Source organism: Equus asinus, chromosome 29 (genome assembly GCF_041296235.1).
Source record: "Equus asinus isolate D_3611 breed Donkey chromosome 29, EquAss-T2T_v2, whole genome shotgun sequence".
In the NCBI taxonomy this organism is placed as follows: domain Eukaryota; kingdom Metazoa; phylum Chordata; class Mammalia; order Perissodactyla; family Equidae; genus Equus; species Equus asinus.
This window is the reverse complement of record NC_091818.1, coordinates 19272465-19293547: the sequence shown is the minus strand read 5'-3', so window position 1 is coordinate 19293547 and position 21083 is coordinate 19272465. Positions and strand designations below refer to the sequence as shown.

The window sequence follows — 21083 nt, the reverse complement described above, 5'->3', positions numbered from 1 at the left end:
CACTCACTTCAGTTTTCTTAATGGTTAGTGTTTGCATTGTATGTATTTTTCGGTTCTTTAGCTTTTAAACTATGTGTTCATATTTGAAGAGGATTTGTTATAGACAGTATCTAGTTAGTAGGTCTTGCTTTTTTATCTAGCTTGATGATCTCTACCTGTCATAATTTATACAGTTGAATTTGTTATTTTCTATTTGTCCCAATCTGTTCTTTCCTTTTCCCATTTTTTCTTGCATTATTTGCAATTGAATAGTTTTCAGTATCTCATTGTACCTCCCCTATTGACTTATTAGACATACCTATTTCTTTTGTAGTTTTAGTGGTTGCACTGGTGTTTAAAATATGCACCTTTAACTTATCACAATCTAACTTCTAATGATATTATACCACTTCACATATAATATAAGAATTTTACAACAGAATCTACCTATTTCCTCCTTGCTGTCTTTTGTGCTACTGTCATCATAGTCTAACTACAGTAAGACTTCATATTGGAGAACGTAGGTGTAGGCACTCTGGTCGACAGTCCTAGCTAAGATTAGCTTTTGAGTTAACCTTGTCAAAGTACCAGAAATGTGATTAAAACTGTCTTGGATGCTCCAAACCAGCCCACCCTCTACCTGAATGCCACCAACTAACCTCAGCTAACGCTACATAAAGAATAACTACCAGCTGAGCCTACTCTTTTCACTGACCCACAAATTGTGAAGTACAATAAAATGGTCATTTCAAGATTATAAGTTTTTAGGTAATTGTTACAGAATTAGATAACCATAACAGAATTTGGTACATAGAAATGGAGTTTTGTAATAAAAATCTTAAAGCATGTGGCATTGGCTTTGGGGCCAGCTGGTAAGCAGAAGCTGCGAGGGCCTCAAGAAGACTATTAACGAAAGTTTGAAGGACATTAGTGAAAATGTTAACAGATGGAGAAATGACCACCTCTCTTACACGGTGGTGGAAAGTTTGCAACATGTGCCTTGCATAACACAGAAAAGAGAAAATATGCCCAGTAAAAAGCAGCTTGAACTAAGATTTCTAGGTAGAAGCCTGGGTTAGTCTCTTTCAGCCATATATAATAAGGTATGCACAGAGAAAGATGAGCTAACAAAAGAACTGTTTCATTTTTCAAGCAGAATTTAGAGGAAATATAAAGAATATAAAGGATCCAGGACTTGCTATTTTCAAAAATAAAACAGTTTCTTATCCCATTCTCTCCAGACAGAAAAGTAAGAAATAGCTTCACAATAAATATCAAGTCTAGGGCTGTACAAGCAAAGCATGGTTTCAGGCTAAAAATCTCTGGAGTGTGGCTGTAAAACACTGTGTTGAGACTGAAAAGTGATTTAAAGTTGTATGAGTTCAGTTCTAAGAATCTTAAGATTGTGCCTCTTAGACGCTCTCTTCTATATAAAAGCCCTCAAGGAATCTTGAGGGTGTGTCTTTTGGACTCTTTCAAACAGACAAACCTCTAATAATCTTATGGATATTGTCTTATAATACCTTGACTCTGAGTTTAAAGTAGAAAAAAGCCTATCTCAGAAACAAACGTGGGGGTAATTTCTCTCTCATGGAGTGGATTATAATTCGATACACAGAAATCTCACAGTTTTTAAGGAATTCTGTCAGATTTGACTGAAAGGAGCAGCAAAGCACAAAATGAAAATAGGCTTTTGGACTCTCAAACTTTTACAAGCAGGAAGAAACACTGGAAAGAATACCCAGGTGTAAACATGAACTGTTTCTTACAGAAAAGGAAAAATGACTCAGAATTGATAGGGTGAAGCTAGGAGCCATGAATAATCACTTACAGGGAGTAGAAAAAGCCCTAATAAAAGAACTGAGAACATCAGAATTTCAAAATTACTATGGGCCAATGAAAGCTACATGCCTCCTGTTTCCTCTCTTTTGAATGGAAGTATTTACTGCAGTTATTCTCTGCCTGCCTCTCCATTATATGTTGAGCAGATAACCTTCCTCTTCAGAGGATCTGCACCTGAGGAGCTTCCTGCACATCTGAACCTGATTTAAATGACAAGATCCTGGACCTTAAGATTGAGGCTAAAGCCACAGTGGGATGAGAATTTGGGGATTCTTGGAAGGGGGTGAGTGTATTTTGAATATAAGAGGAATGTAATCATTTGTGGCCAGAGAGCAGATTGTGGTAGATCAAAGATGGTCACAAATTCTCTGACACCTCTTCCATTGAAAGTGAGAGGGCTCTGGGACTGCTATGACCAACAAAATATAGTAGAAGTGATGCAGCGCCAGCTTCCAGTTTTAGCCATTAAGACACTGGCACTCTCCACTTCTTATCCCTTGCAAATCTCTCTAGGAGCCGCAAGCCACAATATTAGAAGTCTGACTACCCTGAGACTACCATGCTACAAAGGTCACGTAAACTTGGTCTTCCACCTCTGCCCAGGCACCACATACACGTGTAAAGATATCTTGTATCCTCCAGAGCAATCCATCCACCAGCTGAATATCATCCAATTATCTCAGTCAATGGAATATGGAAGAGAAAAATCACTCAGCTGAGACCTGCTTTAATTCTCAGCTCAGGGAATCATGAGCAATATAAAACAGCTGTTGTTTTAAAGCACTAAGTGTTGGGGCAGTTTATCATGAAATAACAGATCATTGCAACAGTGAGTTTTGTAAATTTATCTTTATTTAAGTTGTTGCAGGGGCTGCAATGTCCTGCCACCACCTTCTACAACCCAATTGGAAGTAGAAGCCTAAACCTAGATATCATTCAGAAGTAATGTGCAAAGTTATTATAAAGCAAAATTATTTCTTGGAGATAAAAAAGCCAACTTTCTCAGAGATATCATAAAACAAACAATTTTCTAAGCATCATAAATTTCAACTAAGTTATTGCAATTAAAACCAACCATTTTATTCTTACTAAACAAACTACTGTACATACATAAAGCCAAAAAATTCACACTCAGGTTGTCCTTTAGTTCATCTAACAAATGGTTATTTAGATATTTTCTTATGATTGAAGCAAGACTAGAATTATAAATATAAAATTAAGACTATTTGTAGTTGTCTAAAGCAGTGATTTTAAAACATAACATAAAGAAATAACTCACTGTTGAGATAAATTATGAAGTATAGAATAATAGCTGTTACTAAAATGATAATATACACATCTATATACATATATGAATGTATATGTGTGTGTGTGCACACTCATCTGTTTTTAAATGGAGGAGTGCCCTGTGCCAGTATGTTTACTGCAGTATTATAACAGCTAAAACCTGGAAACAATTTAATTATATATTAATTGGAACATAGCTAAGAAGGAGACAGAGAAAAGAAAGGAGATTTTTATTCTATATACTTTATACCTGACATATGAATTGAATTTTAGAAAATGTACAAGCATGTATCACCTGTGAAAATTTACCATGAAAAACACACCATTCGAAGCTAATGTCTATCGCCATGTTTTACTGTCTTTAGAGCCTGAATGATCCTTCAGTCTAAGCACTAGAGAACAGCCAAAAGAATTATTTCTCAGGGAGAATCATAACCCATTAACATATTTCTTTGGACTATTTCTATTCATAGGTGGTAGATAGTCTATTTGAATACTTTTCCTCCCAAGGCTTCCAAACTTTCATAAGAGGATGCCAATCCTACTCCTAACCTTGCTGGCTATTAGAGCAAATGGCTCCACATCTAACCTATAATTGAGAATAACTACAATCCAGGTACTTGCCAAGGAGTAAGGTGCTAAACTTACTGTTACTCGGTTTTTACCAAAACAGGACTGCTTCATGGCTATTTAGTCCATCCCTTCATTACTCTAAAACTGCTCGTCTAGATTAAGACATACCAGGAAAGAGCAGCATTCTTGACTTTGCCCTTTTACTGCTCTCTGTCCTATCCACCCAGCAGAACTGTGTTTAGTAAAGTGCTTTTGATGTTAAGCCACTAGACTGTGTGGAAGGGAGCTTTAAGAAACAGGTCTGGAGAAGAGGCTTCAGTTATTTACCACAAGGATGCTGTTGAGGACAGAGTTGAGTACATCGCACTATGACCAAAATGATACATTGTTCTTTGAATTTTAACTTTTAGGCTTCTTCTAAAATGCTGACAAATTTTGATCTTGTGAACACTAGAAAACATATCTTGTCTTATGAGAGGTCTCCCTAGAGAGCTTAGAGTAAAATTTGTGATCCACCTCAAGCAAATACAGGAGCGCTTATGGCATGTATTGTGTGTTCTATCCTTAGTCCATCTGGCTCATTTTTATCAGTCCTTTTTTTTTTTTTACAGTATTAAGGTACAATTTACATACCATAAAATTTACCTGTTGTAAGTGTACAGTTCAATGGTGTTTTAGTCACTTTACAGAGGTGTGCAATCATCACAATCCAATTTTAGAACACTTCCATCACCCCCCAAAATTTCCTTGAGTCCATATGCAGTCAATCCCCTCTCCCACCCCGAAACGTCCTCTGATTTGCTCTATCTAGACAGTCTACAAGTGGAATCATACAATTTTTAGTCTTTTGAATTTGGCTTCTTTCATTTAGCATAATATTTTTGAGGTTCATCCATGTTGTAGCATGTATCAGTGTTTTCCTTTTTTCAATCCTGAATAGTATTCTAATGTATGGACATACCACATCTTATTTATTCATTTACTAGTTGGTGGACATTTGGACAGTTTCTCATTTTTGTCTATTATGAATAATGCTACTATAAACGATCACATACAAGTCTTTGTGTGGATATATGTTTTCATTTCTCTTGGGTAGATTCTGAGAAGCAGAGTTGCTGGGTTATATGGTGTGATGGTTAATTTTATGTGTCAATTTGGTTAGGCAAAGTAGCCAGATATTTGGTCAAACATTATTCTGGGAGAGTGTTTTCAGGTGAGATTCACATTTAAATTGGTGGACTCTGAGTAAAGCAGATTGCCCTCCACAATGTGGGTGGGCCTCATCCAATTAGCTGAAGGTCTGAACAGAACAAAAGCTGACCTCTCTGAGCAACAGGGAATTGCCCAGATGACTGCCTTCAGACTTCATTGGAGACATCCGTTCTTCCTAATCTTCCAGCAGACTGTCTTTGGACTCGAACTGCAACTCTTTCCTGAGTCCCCAGGCTGCCGGCCTTCCCTACCAGATTTTAGACTTGCCAAGCCTCCACAATCACATGAAGAAACTCCTTAAAATAAATCTCTTCCTATATATAGACACATCCTCTTGGTTCTGTTTCTCTGGAGAACTTAACACATATGGTAAGTTAGTTTAACTTTTAAACAAATGGCCAAACTGTTTTCCAAGGTGGGTGTAGCTTTTTACATTCCCACCAAGAATGCATGAGTTTGTGCTTCTCCACATCCTAGATACTAGATAGTGTCTGTCATTTTGACTCACAGCCATCTTAATGGGTATGGACTAGTATCTCACTGTGTTTTTAATGTGTATTTTCCTAAAAACTAATGATGCTGAGCACATTTTCATGTGCTTATTAATCATTTGTATGTCTTTCTTGATGAAATGTCTATTCAGTTCTTTTGCTGTTTTTTTAATGGGGTTGTTTGTCTTCTTATTGAACTGCTGGAGTTCTTTGTAAGCTCTGGATACAGTCCTTTATCAGACATGATTTGCAAATATTTTCTCTGTGTCTTGTCTTTTCAGTTTCTTAACAGTGTCTTTTGAAGTACAAAAGTTTTAATGTTAATGAAGTCACATTTATCAATTTTTTCTCTTATGTGCCATGCTTTTGGTGTTATTTCTTACAACTCTTTGCCTAATCTGAGGTCACGAAGTTTCTTCTGTGCTTTCTTTTAGACATTTTATAGTTTTAGCTATTACACTTAGGTCTATAATTAATTTTTGTGTATGGTTGTTTTTTGTGAGGAAGTTCATTTTTTTGCATATGAATACTCAATTCTCCCAGAACTATTTGTTTAAAAGGTAATCCTTTGTCCATTGAATAGTCTTAGCAGCTTTGTGAAAAATCAATGGACCAGTAAGGGTTTATTTCTGGACCCTCAACTCCATTCTGCTGACCTGTATGCTTATCCTTATACCACTGCCATACTGTCTTTGTTACTGTCACTTCATAGTGAGTTTTGAAATTGGGAAGTAACAAAGTCCTCTCCAACTTTGTTATTTTATTCATTTATTTTAAATTTTACTTTATTATTGTGAGTACTAATGAATATCATGTTAAATTCTTTCTGAGAGGATAGTTACAAATAAACACAGAAATAAAACTATATTTTAAAGGTATTTTCAAAAGAATGCATCCCTCTTTAAATTTGAAAGTGACAATCATTACTGTATTTCCTTAGGAGTAATTGTGAAGTTACGTCTCCCTCCTCCCCACAGCCATGTCAACAAACATTTACTGAATGCCTGCTAGATACGAGGCACTGTGCAAACTTAGGTGCTGAAGATACAGAGACCCTCACTTAGCACATAAATAGAGAACGATGGTATTGCGTATTAATAGCCACAAAGAAATATGTACAAGATACAGTGGTAGCAAGGGAAAGGGATATTACTTTTATCTGGTCAGATTTACCTTACTTCATAAAATAAGCTTGTTTCTGAAAAAATGGTTGAAAATTTTTGGTTTCTTTTTTTTAAACAAACTGAGTTTTAAAACACCAGAGAAGCTAGTACTTACAAAAGCTTGGAGTTAGCAATCCTTTTATAAAGTAGAGGCTCTCTCAACTACTTAGGTCTTCTACTTCGTTCTTTCTTTTTAAGGTTACAGAAGGAATTTACACTAATGGAAAAATTCAAACAAAACAGAAGTATTTATAGTAAAAAGCGAAAGTCTCATTTTACTTCCAACTCACCCTACTCTTCCCCCTAGAGGTAAGTTCTGTTATGCTTGGTCACTTCTCGATGGCTCAGAGCTATAGAAGATGCAGAGAGTATGAACTCTTGAAATCCTGGGACAAATCTCACACCTTGTTTTAGATAGGAGCTTCAGCCTCTTTCCCACCAAACATGGCATCAGAATAGCCAGCAAGACTTGAAAATTATTCTTTTTCCTTCCATATCCCATCCTATACCTAGAAAAGGTGGGGCTTAAGAGAAAAGTAAACGTAAGCAATAGACCTAAATAACGTGTGTGTGTGTGTATAAACTTTCCAGTGACGATTCCTGAAACTTGTTCTACAGGAGATTTAAATAAGTGTTGTTAAAAACGAATGGAAGAAAAGAAGGAAGCTGGAGGGAAGGAAGGAAGACAGGCAGGCAGGGGCATTTCCAAAGTCAAATACACTTAGGAATTACTGGGTTAAGTAAAATAGCAATATCACTGAGAGGCTCTGACCTTTCATAAAATTAGCTGACCACCGAACTCTTTAATCATGGGTCACCAGGTAATATTTTGAGACTCTAGATCTTCACAAAAAATACAGTCTGGAAAACAAGCACTGGTTACAGCCCCCCTTCATTATCACACTGACAGCAATTCATACAATTGAACAAATGGGGATATTCAGAAATATGCACAGGGCCACACAAATTTGTTTGGCCAAAACACCAAAAAGACGAAGTCAGCAGACTGTCTTAAGGTTCCATCTTTACTATGTTGGAAAAACAGGTTTCATTTCTTTGCTACATTATTTTTCCTTTGGCTCTTTATACAATAAAAGAATAAAACTAGAGACAGAAGTTTGGCTCTGAAATTAAATGCACTAAAGTGTTTACTTTTAATAATAAGTAAATAAAATCAAAAGGTCTCAATACAAATTCTATCCATTTTTTAATTTGCTTTACAAAACCATATAATTGGATTAAAGTAGTTTGGGATAGTAGTATAGTAATTGCTTTATTGAGAAGAACCTTTAAGAGGTTAATGAAAAATTGTTGTGAGATTATTTTTATCCATAGTGACAACAGCTCCCTATATTCGTGCAAGAAAATAGTAAATTTGGATCTATCTCCTTATATGTTAGACTTCAAATCAGGATATACTCAGTAGAGAGCACTGTTAAAACTTGCCACTGGGACTGGACGAGGCCTTGTTTACCCAAGTATAATCATGAACGATAACTTTTCAATAAATCTTATTCATGCCTTCCCGAATTTTAATTGGGTGAGAAATTTGGGAGGACTTCCTATTGAAGTGGATCCTTATGATAACTGAAAGAGCTGCTATATGTCCTTGGTAGAAGCTGTTCTGAAATTCCACTTCAGTAAAAAATGAGGAATAAATAATTCACCCATGGAGAAAAGTCTCTACCAGATACTTCAACTTTCTGTTGTTGTTGCTTCTTCTCTGCTGTTGGGAAAAGGAAGTGTGATAACTATCACCCATATTTATAAACGTCAAACTGCCTCACTCTATATCCAAACCCCAATCAATTCCTTGTTTAATGCCCGACTCTGGCTTCCTCTCTCAAATCTCTCACCACTCTCTAACTCAAGTCAAAATGATTTCTCCCTCCACTAAGCTACTTGATTCTTGTTCAGGCCTCTCACGTAGGATATAACCATATTTCATGTACCTTAAGTTGTTGTTTAACTTGACTACTGTACATGTCCTGTTCATTGAGAAATCTAAGGGACTTTAGGTGGCAGGACCAAGGCTGTACACAGATTTGGAGAACCCTCAATACCAGGCACCATGCTGTTTATATTAGCATTCTATAGGCATTTGTGGACTTACTGACCTTACTATTCAGTGCTTTACGATGATCCTAGGAATAGTTAATCCTTGGAAGAAAATAAAAGCATTTTTCCACTATGAGAATAATAAAAACTTATTGGTTTTAAGAAATGTTAATAGACTATTTATAATTTAAGTAACTTATGACTAAATGTCATTTTTTTTCTCTGACAGAGCAGTGTCATGGTTAGGCCAGCCAGGTGTAGCTCACTTAAGGACTCAGGCATAGAATGCTGTGAGGGAAGTAACTGTTTAATAATAAAGGACTTTGAACAGGATCCATCATGAGAGACTAGTAGGGTGACAGCAACATTATTACACATATATGGAACAATTAAGAACCTACAAAAGTAATTTCACAGTATAATTCATTCACTCAACAAACTGTTACTGAAAGCCTACTGTGTGACAGGCTCTGTTTTAGGCAATGGAGAACTAAAGGAGAGTGAGAAATATCAACCAGTCATGTTGGCTCTCTAAAGCAGAATCAAACAGAATCAGTCTAAAAATTCATCTACCCATCTCCATAGAAAACCATATCACACATGGTTAAGGTCCATAAAAAAATACTTTATCTCACTGCTTTGAACAATGCAAATAGTTTACTTTGGCCTAAACACCAGCAAACTTAAATTATCCTGTAAATTCCTGCAAAGAGACATTGTTTCGTTTCTGCCCATCCTGTTGTTCCCAAGTTTTGGATGGGGACATAGAGATGCGCTACAAGCAGTATGAGTAGACTTACCAGAGCCGTGTCCAAACAGAAGCTTGGTACCTGCAGTGAGGGCAGTGCTGGCACAGGTACTTCCTGTCCCTGTCAATTCATCGGCAGCTGCTGACACATTCTTATGCTTCATAGGAGCATAACATTTTCTTCTAAAACTTAAGGGGGAAAGGCAAAAATAGAAAACCTTTGCCAACCACAAAAATGTATATTTAAAATATTGTGGAATAGAAATGAGCTGCTAGATACTTTTGAAACCAGAGGAAAAGTAGAAAATAACAAGTATCTCTGTATGCCCAACTACAGTCTTCTGAATTGACGTGAAGTAGAAATGCTGCTGCTTCAGCTAAGCCGGTTTACATCTGAGGCAACTTAAAACGATCTACCAATTGTGTAAGCTGAAAGTGAGATGGCAGGGTCAAAATTTATCCTTTTAGAATCAGAACCCGTTTTTCAACTGTGTTTTTAGAAGGAAGAATGCAATCTTTGCTAGAATGGGCTTTCATTCAACTAGAAATTCACTAAATCCAGAATCAGTAGATTCTAAAATCTATACAATTAACTTGACAACAAACTTGGATGCTAAATTTGAACTTTAATATGTTACTGCTCTGTTCTTGTTTTAAATCAAAACGATTTCTTCTGGGACTGCACAGGAATGAGCCTTTAGCCTACCTCATGGGGAAGGAACAATTTCTAGTCTTGAAAACAGGAGGTTCGCCTCCATGATCACCTGGGACAAACTTGGCCAGTGCAAGCAGGCTAGAAGGTTACAGGGGCCTGGGGATGTTTAACATCAAGAAAGGAATTACAGCTCAGCCAGATCAGAGGGAATTACACAGGAAATGCGAACAGTAACCCTTTCACATCTCAGTACCCGCTCCCACCGCCCATGATAAATGAAGTCCTGCTGGCGTCCGGCTATGCGAATATATAAGCCAACAGCAGAGGGAACTGGGAAAAAGGGAAAAAGCCATTTTATCCACACACACAGCACAACATAAATTCATAATGACATAAGATCATGTTGCTCCAGAAAACAGCCTTTAGCCTTTCTAATTGCCACGTGTGCACTGCAGCACTGCCTTATCCAACAGAGCCCTAAGTAAAAACGCCAAAGAAAGTTGAAGCATCAGGCGGGCGGGGGCGGGGGTGGGGGTAGAACAGTTGGCAGACTCGTCCTGAGCAGGGAAACGTGGCTCCTCTGAAGCTGACCAAACAAACAGGTCTCCACCCTGGCTTATGTTTAAACATCTTGTTCCTAGTCAGTCTGTAGGGAAAACATTCTTTCCACAATAAATAATATGCAATTGAATCAGAAATTCTTACTCCATTCCTTTATCTATTTTATGTAAAAGTTTCTTCAGTACTGTAAGGCAGGAAGTTAGAGAATTCAACTGCTTGTGAAATTTCTTTTAAAGAGTAGCTTAGGTATAGTCAAGGAAAGTTAAACTATTTCTCATAGCTAATTTGGAAAACAAAATGTGACTGTACAGATCTCAGACTTCTTTAGAGACCCTTGGTTAGATCTCAAGAAAACCAACTACTCTTACATATCTGCCTCTCAGAGGAGGGGAAATACTCTGTTTCTATAAGCAGGTGAGTTTGAGAGAGATTAATTAAAAAACAAAAACCAAAAAAAAACCCAGAGTCCTCAGATAGTGAAGACATAGGTGGAGCAGCAAAATAAAATGAAGAAAAAGGTGGTATTTCCAATGGGCTAAATTTAAAATATTGTCTGGAGTTTCATTGGTCATTCTGACACAAGATTTAACTTTTTCCTTTGGTATAACTTCAGAATAGAGATGGTTTGCCACAAAGAGCAGGTCGAGAAATAAATGAAAGCGGGGGCCGGCCCAGTGGTACAGCAGTTAAGTTCGCACGTTAGGCTTCAGTGGCTCAGGGTTCGCCAGTTCCAATCCCTGGTGCAGACCCATGCACCGCTTGTCAAGCCACACTGTGGCAGGCGTCCGCATGTAAAGTAGAGGAAGATGGGCAAGGATGTTAGCTCAGGGTCCATCTTCCTCAGCAGAAAAGGGGAGGATTGGTGGCAGATGTTAGCTCAGGGCTAATCTTCCTCAACAAAAAAAAAGAAAGAAATGAAAGTCAATATAGCGATAACAAAGCAAACCACCAACAAAAGCCAAAGGGTCAGCTTTTTAGAGCTATCCAGAATAGGAAACAATAAAACCAAAGGATTTTTTTTCCTAGTGAAGTGCCTCCTCCAAAGCACATACAATCTTCTTCAAGAAATAGCATATGCCAGTAGTGTTTTTGTACAATAAATGGCACATCACTCAAATGACAAATGAGATTTAAATTGCAGACTTCCTAGTTGTCTTAAAGTTAAACAACTGAGACCTAATTTCTCTAGCACTGACCCACAGATAGGCAGTCCCATCACTCTGCAACACACTAAAGGTGCCTGCTCTTTCCATGGCTTCTGAGTTACTATAACATTTATATTAGGAAAAACCTTAGCAGAATGACAGGGAACAAAATCACAAACTCCAAGTAATAAACCAGACTTCTGATTGGGCTTCCAAGCAGGGATCAGTTCCTCACTATAGTGTGGACCCTGAAGGGCACCAAATGGAAATTCAATGGAGCTCTCTCTTCAGCTGGAAAGGGGAGCTTACTTTTAGTGCTTTCTAACCATTTTTAACACGTTTTTTTCTCATATACATAAAAACCTCATACCCTCATTGAATGTTATAGGAGATTTCAAAATAATTTAAGTATTATAAAAAGAAACCAAAGCAAGATAATTTCTGACTTTTTTTTCAAACACTGTCCCACTACAATAGAATTTATTAAAACATATTCTTAAATGGACAGATATTAATTAAAACTTCTTTACTTTTATCTTGAAGACAAAAAGGTCAAAAATGTCTATGAACACTAATGTACTAATGACAATGAAATGGTATGTATTGGTCCTTCAGCATATCTCCTCTCCTTGAGACTTACCATAGATGATCTTTTAGTTCTGACATTAGCCCCATAGAAATGCTGACTGATACATACAGGCCTTCAATATTTATTAAATGATTCAGCAACAAGGCTTCTTTTTCTATGCTAAAAATAACAGAGCCCTAATGTAGTACCCCCTTTCGAGTAATGAAGGATAGAAGCAAGCAGGTTAAGTCTTCAGTACAGAGGCAACAGTAGAAGAGGCAAACTGGAGAAGGCCTTGACAACAGTTCCGATAACGAAAGCAAGAGGAATATCCCCTAACGGGTGCATATTTGGACAGTACCCCACAACTTTACGAAGTGGAGGTTATCACTTGATTGAAACAGCATTCAGTGGCTTTTTCAAGGTCACACAGCTAGTCAAGCAGCAGAGTTGAGACTTAAACCCTTCTGACAGCTCTTCCATCCATTAAGAGCTCTTTACTTTGACATGAATTTTGAAAATATCTTCATCCAAACTCCATAATTGGGGTATATATAATAAGCACAACCTTTTTTCTCTCAATCCACCCAATATCACTCCCTTTCTACTAATTCCCATAAAAATTCTCAGAGTTCCCATTGCAGCAGCCTTTGTTTCCTCATACCACTATGACTAAGGGCACAATAAAAACCATCTTTCAAAAACAAACCTCCTTCCACCTAGCTCTTGTATCCTATAACTGTCCCCCCACATAAGGACATCATCACAGGCACAGGCTTTTAAAACCCTTAACTACTGAGGAAATGTCTGGGGTTGTCTGTTCTTCATTTAGAATGAGTCAAATGTGACACATACTACCTCTTCATTCCTAAAAGGTGAGCAGGAGTCACCCTCAGATTCCCAGCCTCTGGCTTAGAAAAGACTCCAGGGACTTGGTAGAGAAAGGCCAACTGCACAAGAATAACAAAACTAACGGAACTAAAAGTTACAGTCTTACCAATTTTTAAAAATGATTCTAGGGGCTGGCCCAGTGGTGCAGTAGTTAAGTTCGCGTGCTCCACTTCAGCAGCCTGGGGTTTGCAGGTTTGGTTCCCGGGCACAGACCCACACACTGCTCATCAAGCCATGCTGTAGCGGTGACCCATATATAGAACAGAGGAGGATTGGCAACAGATGTAAGCTCAGGGCCAATTTTCCTCACACACACAAAAAAAATTCTAAAGGTTTTATTTTTTAAGTCTTATTAAAGAATGATGAACTACTGGTATTAGTAATTTAATATAAATGTGGGGCATAATGAAGGCAGAATTTTATCCATACAAAATCAACTAGTTGTAGTCACATCTTATTAAGCTTATTATGAAGATTATGAGACTCAATTATATAAAAACTGCTATGAAAGTAGCACATGGTAACTACTAAATAAATGTTAGTTGCTATTAGTAACAACATTATTGAACTATTAAAAACAAAACATATATTGGAAGGCCATACTGAAAATGAACCAGGGGCTGGCACAGTGGCATAGCGTTAAGTTCACACATTCTGCTTCAGCAGCCCGGGGTTTACCGGTTCCAGTCCTGGGTGTGGACCTATGCACTGCTTGTCAAGCCATGCTGTGGCAGGCATCCCACATATAAAGTAGAGGAAGATGGGCATGGATCTTAGCTCAGGGCCGGTCTTCCTCAGCAAAAAGAGGAGGATTGGCGACAGATGTTGGCTGAGGGCTAATCTTCCTCAAAAATAAAGAAACAGCAAACAATACATTCTTATTTTTATTTTATTTTTAACATCTTATTTTTAACATCTACACAAAACATAAATATCTGTTCTATGCACACAAATACATGTATATAAATATTCTGAATAAGATTTGAAAGAATAAATGGCAAAACGATGACCTCTGAAAAGACGGGATGGTGGTGGTCAAGGGAACTTTAATCGGATTTGTAATGCTTTTATTATTGGTTTTTTTTTTTGCTTGAGGAAGTTGTCCCTGACCTAATACCTGTGCCAGTCTTCCTCTATTTTGCATGTGGGATGCCACCACAGCACAGCTTGATGAGTGTTGTATAGGTCCACACCCAGGAACCGACCCTGTGAAGCCCAGGCTGCTGAAGCAGAGCACGCAAACTTAACCACTACACCACTGGGCCAGCCCCTGTAATGCTTTCCTTTTTAAAACAAAAGGAAATATTTATGTATTGCCTTCTGTAAATAATATGAATTTTTTAAAAAGTAAAATAGAAAATATATTTTCTTATTAAGAATATATTATATTTAGATATATTAAGATAAAGTATTATCTTTGTCTCTTCAATTCCATAGTTGATTTCAGCATTACATAAAAAAGTTTTTTATTTGTAGTTAATGTGTTCAAATGAAGTTTAAAATCTCATTTTCATTATTTAGTAATACCATTCAAGCTTTATATTACACACTGCTTTCAATAATCTTCCTAATGATATTCCTAATTGCTACATTAAAAATACCTGCTTGTGAAAAAAGAAAAAAAAATGCCCTCCTTACAATTTTATTAAGTTTTAAAACTACTCAACATATTTAGTCAAGGTGCAAGGAGGCTTTCAAAGTCCGGGAAGCCATAAATCAAAACACTTTTACATAAAAAGATAATCTTTTCCTCTTAATTTTTTATGTGTTTACATTTAATAAACCACATGCAGAAAGCAGAGTCCTTGATTCTTTTTAAGGCCAAAGGTTTGCCTATTTAAAAATCATCATAACAATTTCAGATGTCTTGAGGGTTGCCATAATTAAAAACCTCTCCTCCTAGGCTCTTCCTAACTTCTAATTCTTGTCTGTACCATACTGATGCTGGTTTTAAAATTCTAACTTTCCTTCTAGTTCATGACCATAACTTTGACTTTTTCATCCCATTCTTTTTTCCTTCAGATCATCTAGATTTGAGCCTATAAATAGTGGGCAAACCAGGTCATAAAAGCTCTCATTACCTCCCTCAGAGCAGCAAACTAGTGGGGCCTCCTGTGGTTCAGGCATGGAGGCAAGCCACATGCACCACAGGCCCAACCAGCCTGCACCCCTCAAATCTACAAATCCAGCTTATAAATTAAAGGCCCCAGTGTGAAAAGAGACCAACATTTCAACGGAGGAGAGATAAAACAGCCTCTTACTTGAGCAGGAGGACACTGGGCAGAATACGAAATCCCCACCTCAAAGAGCTGTGGGGTTCAGTGATTGTGGGAGGCTGTGTAATCTCTTTTAGAGATGTTTAAAATTCAAGAAAGCCCTTTTCTGAGAATTAATGGGGAACAGTGTTTGATCAAAAGGTATCTTCCTATAATTTCTAATAAAAAATTCTAGTTATGATTTATAGCTAGTACAGGGCAATTCCAACGTTAATAATAACATACAGCTTTATTTCTGGAAAATGAAAAGCACATGTATCGACAATGTTTTTCTCCCAGATGCTCAGCTGAGAACTCATTAATATTATAAAGTTGCTATACCTACAAAAATCTACAACAATGGTTCCTCCAGTAGTTGACTCCCTTAATTCTAGAAGTCTTAACGTAGCACCGTGGTTAAGAAAATGAACTTTGAAGCCAATTCCCAGATCCACCACATGCTAGTTGTTACTAGTCAAGGTACTCGACTGCTCTGAGCCCCAGTTCCTGGGCTAATACTAACACCTACCTTACAGGATTGTTGCAAGGATTACATAACTTGTTAGACGTGAAACTCGAGCTGTGCCTGACACAGAATAAAGCATTGTAAAATTCTTGGCTATTACTATCCTTAACATCAGAAACGCATAGCCCTTGGAACAGACCTTTAAGCACAGCTTACCACAACCACGGAGGGGAGACCTTGAGACTGCTTAGTTCTATTCTTAGTACACACTTAAAGTGACCTGCATCCTTCTCTCCTGTGCATTCTAATTATTGACTCCTTCCTGTATGCCTCCACGTATCTGCTGCTAGATACCTGTTCACGCCTCTCACTCTGGACTATAATGCCTTGAGAAGAGGGACTCTCTCTTACCTTGTAGTCTCAACATCTAACACAGTGCCTCGCATTGAGCAGAGGCTCTATAAAAACCGAATGGAAACATAATAAAAACTAGCCCTTCATCTGTCTGCCTCCCTCAAGTTCCTGAGAACAGAGCTTACCGAACACTGATCTCTGTATCCCTAGAAGGGCCCACTAGACCGTGGCACTTCATAAAAACTTACAACCTACATTTTTTATCCAAGTTTCTAAGTTATTTTGAAATTTATTTGGACTTATTCACGGCATGTCTGTGTTTTCTAAAACAAAATGCATTTCTGAAATGAAACAATTCTCTTTTTTACCCTAGAAGCTCTCGATAGAATGGGAAGTAAAACTTTTCAATGATTTTTTAAGTCCTTAAAGTGATGACTACAGAGAAGAGAAGCAACAAATGTCCTGTGCATGATGTTTTCCATGCCACTCTAGATGGAGCCTTGTCGGCGGCTCAGCCTCCAGAATCCAACCAGAACAAAGCCTTCCTTCAAGAGTCACCCTCTGACTGCTGTATAGATTTTATTCAGTCAGCACCATTTGCTAGCTGTCTCACAACTGTGACACGTTCATTATTTGAAAGCTCTCTCTGCCCACCATGCCTCTGACCATGCCCAGCTCAGCTTAGGACAAAAAGTCAGCTCGGGCAGCATCCGACTGCTGATCTTGTGAAACATGAATTCAGCGCTAGTAGCCTTTGTACCAGTCAGGAGCTCATCAATGAAAGATCTTCAGTGTGACCTTCAGTCTGATGCCTGACTGTCACCACACAGGGGGCCTACCTCCCAACATCCTCAATCTCAAGACACGCACATATCCTACTGGAAAAGGTAATAACCTTCTGGGAGTCTAGATAAATATCTTTCTCAGTTTTCTCAGGGAAAAGCAGTGATTTAACATTCCTCTGAGTCACTCTGTTACCAGATTACTTCCAGGTGTTATAATTGGGACACTCCACAACATGTGTCACTTACCTAATATTAGGTCAGAGCACAAATACACGAGTCACGTATGATCCCTTCTAATTCTCCAAACTCAAGGTAGTAAGATAAGTGATTTATTCCTCTTGACTTTACAAGATGAAATTCAGCTGACTTCTTTGCTTAATAAAATTAAAAATAAAAATGCTGTCAAATGGAAACTTCCTTGCTATCCCTGGTGCTGGTCAGTCATGGAGTTTTAAACTTAGAAAGGATCTCAGAGAGTCATCTTCCTCATTTAATAGATGTAGCCTGAGGCCCAGAAAAGTTAAGTGGTTTGCCATGGTCACAAAGAAAAACAGAGAACCACAGCTAGAACAAAGGTCTTCCTGCCTCGTCAGCCCATGTGCTTTCTACATAACACACTAAAATGAGCCTCTTGCCAAGAACTTCGCCCTGACCGCAATCCTGGAGAGGCTGTTCTCATCTCCACCTCACTCCTGACATCTTGGTAGTCCAGCTACACAATTATCTGCTAAAAAAATATGAGAAAGACAAGTCTTCCATCTCTAAAAATAACTTACAACATCACTGTTTTCTTAAAGCTATTACCCCGAGCAACTGCTACAGGCTTCTTCCTTCTACACTATTTCCAAGACAAGGCCAAGTGTCCTCTAAGACTCTGCTTCCCTAAATAGTCCTCAAGTATGTTTTGAAAAAACTGGGAAAGCCCCATACAAGCACTCCACTCATTTGAGAAGGTCACATGCCTCAGAGCATGTAGGGATAATGGCCTATCAGAGACTCAAGCAGCAAGAGGACAGCTTCCGTCACTGAACAAGCATTACTGAAAATGCAAATGCCACACCCTTCCGGTGTCACTTGATACAGTGATTGACAGGGACATCTTAGAGGACAAGCTTACTAATAAATAACTGCTAATGTTCCCCCACCCACCACCATAAAATCCATTAAATCAATAATTCAAAACATATTCTGAATCTTATACTTTGCTATAGCAAATACCAAATACAAAACTTGATATTTTAATTTCAAATTTGACTTTTTCTGCTGCTTTTTTTCTTGGTCTAATGAGCAGGGAAATGGCCTGAAAGTGGGCAACAGGGAAAAGGAAAAGTGTGTCTTTTTAAGATATAATATAGAAATAGATCAAGAAAATAATGATAAGTAATGTAATATAACATAAGAATATATTTGTAATGAGTTTCTTAAAGTTCATTTCAATATATACTTGGAAAACACTGGTAATTTATTTAAAGTTGTGACAACCTTAGGGTTTTCATAATTTTTATGCCTATATAAAAATTAATGAAAGAAATATTTTACAAATTGTTTTAAATTACAATTTACTAATAGTCTGAGATAAAAATCTCAGATCATATTAATGAACACTGAGAAGAAGCTAAGCAAAACCCTATTAAATTTATGATTTCATACTGAGGGAAAACAAAAGATCATCTCATTCTTGACTGTCAATTATAAATTCCATATAGATTTAAGTTTTCAAAAAACACTTAAAAATAATCCCTAGCAGATTTCAAAACAGGCTATATGCCTTTAAGATATATCATAAATTTTAAAAATCCAAACAAAATTAAACAAAGACAAAACTTTAAATCAAATAGCAAAAAGTTCAAAACACAATGGAAACAAAAAAGAAATTAAAACAGAAAGCTTAAAATAAGATCAATGAAGTAAAACCAATTAGATCAACTTTGACAATAAATACAAATGAGTTAAAATATCTATTAAAAGACAAAGGTTCTCATTAGGTTAAAAAATGCAATCCAATTGTACTCCACTTTTAGGAAACATATTTAAAATAAATAACAAAGAAAGGATTAATATAAGGAGAAGTACAAAGATGTACAGGGAGATATAAACTAAGGTAGCAATATTAATGTCAGCTAAACACAAAATACAAGGCATAAATTAGGAAGAAAGTCATGCTATTCTGATAAAATGTACAATCCTCAACTGAGACGTTGACAGTACATAATATATTAACAGAAATACCAAAACAAAAACTGACAGAAATGTAAAGAAAAATTAATCGAAGAAATCACTGATTTATATCTTTAAGCCTTCGATAGACCAGACAAAAAATAATTACAGAAAAGTTGAACAAAATATAGATAAATATTTAGGTATCTTATAAATAAGACAACTTCTTTAAAAAGCTGTGTGGAGCTTCACCAAAATTGATCATAAACTACTTTATAAAAACCTTAAAAAATTAGAAAAGCAGGGGTTGGCCCAGTGGCATAGTGGTTAAGTTCACATGCTCTGCTTTGGCAGCCTGGGGTTCATGGGTTCAGATCATAGGCAGGGACCTACACACCGCTCATCAAACCATGCTGTGGCAGTGTCCCACATACAAAATAGAGGAAGATTAGCACAGATGTTAGCTCTGTGACAATCTTTCTCAAGGAAAAAGAGGAAAATTGGCAACAGATGTTAGCTTAGGACCAATCTTTCTCACCAAAAAAGTAAAAAACTAGAAAAGCAGAATGCTGTATATCAATTTATCAATAATTAGTACCTAAAGTTTCAAAGTAACTTGTAAATTTGAGAAACACTCTCCTAAATAACTACTAGATCAAAGAAAGCTCTTGGCATGCAATCATACGCTATTTTAGAAATTATTTTAATTGGCAGGGGGAGGTGCGTTTCACTTGATCATTCAGGGACTCAGGCTGGCTCTATCATCCCCAACATGGCTTCCATCTCTGGACCTAAGGCAGTAGCTACACCTGATGTAACGTCCCAGCCAGCAGAAAGGGAGAAGAGAAAGTCTAGGGCAAGTGGCTTGTCTTTAAGGAGGTAACCTTATACACATCACCATCCAGCTCTCATTAGTCACAAAGCCATATCCAGCTTCAAGTGAAGCAGAGAAGGGAAGTTTCTCAACGGGCAGCCACGTACATACTTAGTAAAATCTATGGGTTCTATTCCTAAAAGGAAGAACAGACTCTAAGGGACATTGGTGTGTCTTCCACATATTCCTTCTAGTAAAAAAAAAATGCAAAGAACAATAAAACAAAACCAAAAATGGATTATTTGTAATTATTTTAGCTGGATTCTTCTTAGTGCCAAAGGCACCACCAAATATCAATTTAAAAAATTAGAAAGGCATATCAACCCATTCTAAGGATGCTAGGGTCCCATTCCATTACACTGAATCATAAACTAGAAAGCCTATTAAGAATTCACCTACTCTTCTTTTTTAAGGATATTTAATTCAGGTATTATTGCTTATATTTTGCACATTGATTTATCCAAATGGATTTTTCAGGTCAACTCAATTTCAGCCCTACACAGAGGTCTTTTAACATTAGACACAAGTTAACCTTTTTCTAGCAAAATAACTTTCAGGGGCTGGCCCAGTGGCACAGCAGTTAAGTGCGCACGTTCCACTTCGGCAGCCTGGGGTTTGCTGGTTTGGATCCCAGGTGTGGACATGGCACCGCTTGACAAGCCATGCTGTGGCAGGCATCCCACATATAAAGTAGAGGAAGATGGGCACAGATGTGAGCTCAGGGCCAGTCTTCCTCAGCAAAACAAGGAGGACTGGCGAGAGATGTTAGCTCAGGGCTAATCTTCCTCAAAAAAAAAAAAACTTTCAAAATTTGTAGAGGGGCCAGCCCCACGGCAGAGTGGTTCAGTTTAGGGGCTCTGCTTCAGCAGCCCAGGGCTTGCTGGTTCGATCCCAGGTGCAACCTACACACTGCTCATCAGGCCATGCTGAGGTGGTGTCCCATATAGCACAACCACAAGGACCTATGACTAGAATATACAAGTATGTACCAGGGTTCTTTGGGGAGAAGAAGAAGAAAA

General features: G+C 37.5%; 1 protein-coding gene across 10 annotated transcripts in view; it reads right to left on the bottom strand.

Annotated features, from left to right (window-relative positions):
- Window positions 1-21083, bottom strand: part of ZNF438 (zinc finger protein 438) — a 185583-nt gene that overhangs the window by 110472 nt on the left and 54028 nt on the right. For 4 of the 10 annotated variants that reach the window (XM_044762003.2, XM_070501324.1, XM_070501320.1 and 1 more), the window contains exon 3: window positions 9406-9542. The exons of the other annotated variants lie outside the window; for them this stretch is intronic. Coding sequence is in view for 2 of the 4 variants with exons in the window: in XM_070501320.1 (XP_070357421.1) it covers window positions 9406-9542 (137 nt within the window). In the remaining 2 variants the exon portion in view is untranslated. The remainder of the gene's footprint in view (window positions 1-9405; window positions 9543-21083) is intronic. 10 annotated transcript variants of the gene reach the window in all.